The sequence below is a fragment of the Mytilus californianus genome, unplaced genomic scaffold (genome assembly GCF_021869535.1).
Source record: "Mytilus californianus isolate M0D057914Y unplaced genomic scaffold, xbMytCali1.0.p SCAF_12, whole genome shotgun sequence".
Lineage (NCBI taxonomy): Eukaryota > Metazoa > Mollusca > Bivalvia > Mytilida > Mytilidae > Mytilus > Mytilus californianus.
Window position 1 is genome coordinate 25,191,491 of NW_026262604.1, and position 6,000 is coordinate 25,197,490.

Genomic DNA, 6,000 nt, shown 5'->3' on the forward strand with positions numbered 1-6,000 from the left:
TGCGTATTTGCAATATAATCAAAATGTCGGATAACAGATATCGTGTAATTGCATGAGCATGGTTTTAATTTTCACTTAATTTCCAAAGTTAGTGATAGGCTGTTCCAAAGATAAGTTCGATTCTCAGAAAAAAAAATTTAAATGACATCAGTGAAAAGGGATGTGAGAATACTTACTGAAGTTCCTTAATTTAATTTCGTGTTAAATGATGTTGGATTGATTTCATATTCTTCGGAAGGTACTGGTTATATTTAATGATTTTACATATGTGTTTTCCACAAAAAAATTATCTGACATAATTTGCATTCCTGAAATTCCCGAACATCTTAGAAAAAAACCCAAGTAATCTCAAACAGAATCGATAAGCCAATTCTATACATTAACAGATTGAATCCCAACTCTCAAGGTACCAGGAACAGTTGAATGAAGCCATGAGGTCCACGCTGGAGAGTCAGGAGAATATCTTAGTAACTCTAGACTGTATATACGACCAGCTAGCTGCAGTATTGGCTTCAATGGATGATGCATCAGAATTAACGTAAGAAATTTGTCTACAGGTCAAAGGTTATTTTTTCTAGATCATTATTTTATAAAAGATAAAAATATTGAAATTGGCTAGATAATATGTCATTATGGATCACATATTTTGTCTCGTTTCAAAGCTAAACGAGACTGCACTATTCATTAATTCTGGAACAATAACGCATTTCTGCTTGAAAAGGCAATTTGCAGAATCGCCATTACATATTACAAAATTAGCATGTGCTTTTTTTAATGATCTGGTTGATATTTGTGATTAATAAAAATATATTTTATATTCTCAGTTGCCATTTAGAAACTATAAAGGGTGAATCGGAACGCTTGCAAGATCTGTTTGACTTTTCGGTTATTGCAAACGCTAACAGTATGCTGTCTAGATTGTTAACCGACTTTCGAGAGGTACTGAAAGATGCGGATGGGAAGGAAATCAAAGACGGTACTCCTGATAAAAAGCCGTACATCAATTTTCGGTAAATGTTTTTCAAATTATTCACACACCATACAGAATTCATTGGTCATTTCACCTGGTGTGATTTTTCACATTAATTTGCTTTACAAAGCATGAAGAATGGGATAGTCGTATTTTACCGCCAATCAATTTTTCGCTAACAGACGTACGTTGTTTTATATTATTACAAAATGTATGGCGAATTGATATTTTTTTCTTCGAAAATGAGATATATGGAAACAAGGATTTCTTTTTAAATATCCAAAGAACATTTAAAATCAAGGAAGACATACTTAAAAAAAGTATCACATATGATTTTCGCAAAGTCATCTACTTATATCAATTCGGAACCTTCTAAATCTTGTCTCTCGTGCACTAGCAAATATCCACGAAAGAAACACTGTTTATAACTAACCTTTACAATATATTTCATACATTATTGATATTGGTAATTGTTCAATTCACATGCTCTTCAACTTCGTACTTTACTTGACATTTTTACTTTTTTTATTCCATCGTCAGTGATGAGACTTTTATTGACGAAACGCGCGTCTGACAGACACAATTTTATGCTTGGTATCTATGATGAGTTTAACAGCAACATAAATAAAAATAAGAGCAATAACAGATTATCAATAAAACTGGAACTTCTTATTTAATAAATATTATTTAGAAAAATATACGTGAAACAAACAATAAGCCAAGAGCGATTTACAGTATTGGTGAAATAATTGTAATTCCTTTGTTATTTTCCTTTTCAGAGCTTCATATAAGGATATGATAAAAATTGTAGAGCATGATAAAGGTGAAAATTTTGAAACGAAGGTACAAAAGCATATGCAGACATTTATAGATAAATATAAGCTACCAGAACAGCAATTTTCAGATAAGGAAAGTACATCTAATTCTAGTAGTTCTACAAGTAACAGAACGTTTACTATTACTAAAAAGTCTTTAAAATTACCGTCGTTTACCATAGACACTACGCATCATGAGCTACCTCAAAACAACCATGACAATAGTAATAAAGAAGAGAACACACAAAAATCACCGTCCAAACTGAAAAGAGGTAATACAAAAACCAAAAGTCTCAAAGGTCGATCTCCATCACAACATAAAAGTGAAGTGGTAAAAACAGCACAGCCCGATGATAAAAGTCCAAAAGATGGGAGAAAAGAAAATAGAAATCATAGTCAACGTTATAATGACGATAGAAATAATATTGTTAGTCATGCAATGTCGTCGCCGGAGGTTCCATTATTGGAAAGCCCTAGTGCAACAGAATCTGTTTACTCATCAACTCTAACCTCAGATCAAACTGTCACAGATCAGTTTTCTGACTGGACTTCAAGAACCGAAACACTCCGAAGAGAATCATGTGATTCCGGTTCTGAATGGTGGCAAGAAAACAACGGTTACTATAATGAAGAAGAAGACGATATTGATGACGGTCACAGTCGAGTGCGTCTAAATGTTGATAATGAGGACTTGCCTGATGAAATGTTGCGTCAACACCGTCTGAACCAACATTTAAAATCAGTAGAGAAGATAAACGCACATAGAACAGACGTCATTGAAACTGTAATAACAGCTTCAGGTAGACAGCTTGGTCGTTCTAATCCATCTAAAGTACCGAAGCCAGCTCCAAGACCGTCTTTGAATAAGGAACAACCGAAATATAACAAGGAATCCAAACGAGGGACAAGCATTTTTAGCAAGATCAAAAATAAAAGCAAAGTGAAACTATTTAGTGCAGAGGACGTTGGTCCCTCACGTGAGATAAGTCAATCGGAGTTCTTGGAAAGTTATGATCGTTCACGTGATGGGGCAAAAAATGATTTGAAGTGGGACGAAGTTTCACTTACAGTAAGTTATCATTAGGAATATGTTCATAAGTCTAAATTGTCTTTTTGTACTTGATTTTTTGGGTGATATACCTGATGAAAACTATTAAAAACGAATGTGTAGTGAGCCCAACATAGTTTCATACATCTTTCAACTGCCGGAGGATCAGTAACGCTGCCGATTGACTCACAGTCCCAGTGTAACATTCGCATGGTTACCAATGTTTCATTATGGATTCATTTTAATTGGGGTTATCAAATTCATTATTCATATCATTGTTCTATTCTGATGAGGTCCTTTTGGTTTTTATGGTTTTATCTTCAATGAAAAGACATTAGTTGTCTAAATGCGAATCTGGTGCAGTAAAATTGGTACCCCCGTTAATGTTATTAGTAAAGAAACATTTGTCCGATTATTATATTCTACAATGTACTGATAAAATAGGTGCCATAAGGAAGTAGTTCATGTAAAGGGCTTTGGAGAAAGAGGTATATGCATCGAGTTTGTATGTGGGAGACAATTTTAGATTTTCAACCTGTTACATCTTATCACTAAGAGATTTGTCACCTAACATGGAACTTTGAGAGATAGATACATGCTAAAGTTGCGGTATAACGCTACAATCTTTAGTAGGTTTATTTCTTTTTCGCTTTCGGAAACTGTAAGCTACGTTATCTACGATTAGCGCAACACTTGGAGTATTTAGATTTGCATTATTAATGCGCTAAAGCAAAACTATAAATAAATGGCCTTGCTAAGTATACGTCAATGAGATGGTAACCCAACAAAAATTGCTAAAAGACATCCGGAGGTCAACACACAGTCTTCAACTATATGGTGTCCACACACTATGACAACTCTAAATCACCCAAGTAAAAAAGATGTAAATGGATTAAACAGAAACTATTAAAGATGTAACATCAACTCCATATTTATTATATAATACTATCACCAACGTGGTTTAGAAATGTACATTTATCTTTTTCAGGACGGAGAAGAGTACAAAACAAATGAAAAGCCATGGTAAGTAAGGTAAAAAAGACATTGCGTCTATTTATTAGTATGCAGTAAGTAAAATGACTATGTTATTAGTGTAATATGTATTCATAACGTCTGATGCAATTTGAAAACGGAGTTACGTCCTTTTTGTTGCCGTGTTCCTTCACGAATCACCCAAATTCAACAGACCACTAGACTCTAGAAAAAGTTGTTTTCTGAACAAATTAAGTTTGTTTTTAGATTTGCTTAATATATCACAACAATCTAGTAATGATACGTTATTTGTTTTGGTTCTTATACATCCTTGGCTTTCAAATACTCGGCTTTGATGGTTCCTGATGAAGGTATATCTAGAAAAGCGCTTGGGACGCATAAAATTTATAACGTGTTGTTTTTATTTTTTATCAGACTTGACTTGTTTGAACCGCATGTTTCCATTTTGTTAGCCTTAGTGAAGTGGAATGTATAGAGATATCACGTTTGTTCTTTTATTCATCAACTCAATTCCTTTTGTAGTTAATAATGCCATCAATTATGCAAGAGGGTTAGGATTATGTTACCGTAACTCCTCTTCAATAACTTATTGACACTTTACTTTATCTCTCTTCCACATATTGCCAATGTGCATACTCAATACATTGTGCAACTTTTTTTATAAATATTTTGGTTTGGAAATGTGTATGTGGTTGTTTCTAGCGTGTATTTACAAATTGTTGAACTGTTTTAGTTTAAACATATTTTATTGTTCAAAATGACAAATGGATCAGATACAAGTTTTACTACTATAGTAAAACATGACATGTTGAACTGTGTGCGAACTAGTTAGTGTTTATCATTACTGTATGCATAATCTGTATACTGATGTTTGTCTTTTGGTTTTTTTTTTGCCATGGCGTTGTCAGTTCATTTTTGACTTATTATTTTGAATGTCTCTTTGGTATCTTTCGACTCTTTTTTAAATAATCATTCTTTACTATCCATGAAAGTTTTCCGAATTATTTTTATCCCCTACGATCCAGTAAAATATCAAACTTCCCCAAGGTGTTTATTTAAATAACTGTAAATACATGTCAAACGGTTTTACAAAACACAACATAGAAAACTAAAGACCGAGCAACACGAACCCCACAAAAGACCGGGGGTGATATCAGCTGCTCCGGAAGGGTAAGCAGATCGTGCTCCACATCAAGCATCCGTAGTAGTAAGATTATATAATGTCATTTGCTCATTCTAGCAAAGAATGTAATGACAAATTTGTCTTTAACAGGTATGAAATGTCAGAAGATGAAGAAAGCCTATTACAAGGTTGGAAAACGGACGATGAAGATGAAAATGCGAGGGATTTCGGAAATCTTTGATTTTGAATCTATTAGTATATAAACAGTCAGAATGAATCTCTAACCGTGGAACGCAGCATTATCAAAATAAGTACAAACAATAATAGTGATATCAAATCTTAGTTGTTTTTTTTTATATTACACTCAGGGGCAACATACCGTTGCGAAAACAGGGACATATTTACAAAATTACATTTGCATACAATATCAATATCATTATCCATTGTTATCTGTGTAGATATCTATCAAAATGTGTTAAAATGAGTATTATAACGTAATTAGTTATGTAATGTTGTATGGTTATTATTGATTATGTTGACTGATTATAAATTATTTAAATTTAATCTTCTATTTATTTTTTTGAAACTTGTCATCCCTATCTAGTGAAAAATCAATCGGAAATACCGACTTAACAGAGGAGAACAGAATTTAAAAAAAAAAACATCTTTAGTTGATGTAAATATGTAAGACTCAGTCGGAATTCTGTTCTTTAAATTTGAGTCCGATCTGACATTATAGTTTCAAATTAGATAAAGGTAAACCATTTGTATCCTATAATTGACGCCCAATACTGACGTTAATCGACACATACCACAGTATTATACAGATCCTAGAGAAGTTGTTATTGTGAAATATTGTGGGGGAAGAGTATAACAAAAATACCGAACTCCAAGGCAAATTTAAAAGGGGGAAGTCCATAAAAACTGAGAAAATCAAATCAATCGAATGAAAAACAACTGCCATATTCATGACTTGGGACAGGCATTTCCCGAAGAAAGTGCTGGGTTAAACCTGGTTTTAAAGCTAGCTAAATCTCCCACTTGAAATTAC

General features: G+C 33.2%; 1 protein-coding gene across 2 annotated transcripts in view; it reads left to right on the plus strand.

The window, feature by feature from the left end:
- Positions 1–5,513, plus strand: part of LOC127721609 (uncharacterized) — a 28,672-nt gene extending 23,159 nt beyond the window's left edge. For both annotated transcript variants that reach the window (XM_052228371.1, XM_052228370.1), the window contains exons 10-14: positions 387–538; positions 825–1,010; positions 1,750–2,854; positions 3,822–3,856; positions 5,100–5,513. In XM_052228371.1, coding sequence (XP_052084331.1) covers positions 387–538; positions 825–1,010; positions 1,750–2,854; positions 3,822–3,856; positions 5,100–5,190 — 1,569 coding nt within the window. In that variant the 3' untranslated portion in view covers positions 5,191–5,513. The remainder of the gene's footprint in view (positions 1–386; positions 539–824; positions 1,011–1,749; positions 2,855–3,821; positions 3,857–5,099) is intronic.
- The last annotated feature ends 487 nt before the right edge of the window (positions 5,514–6,000 follow it).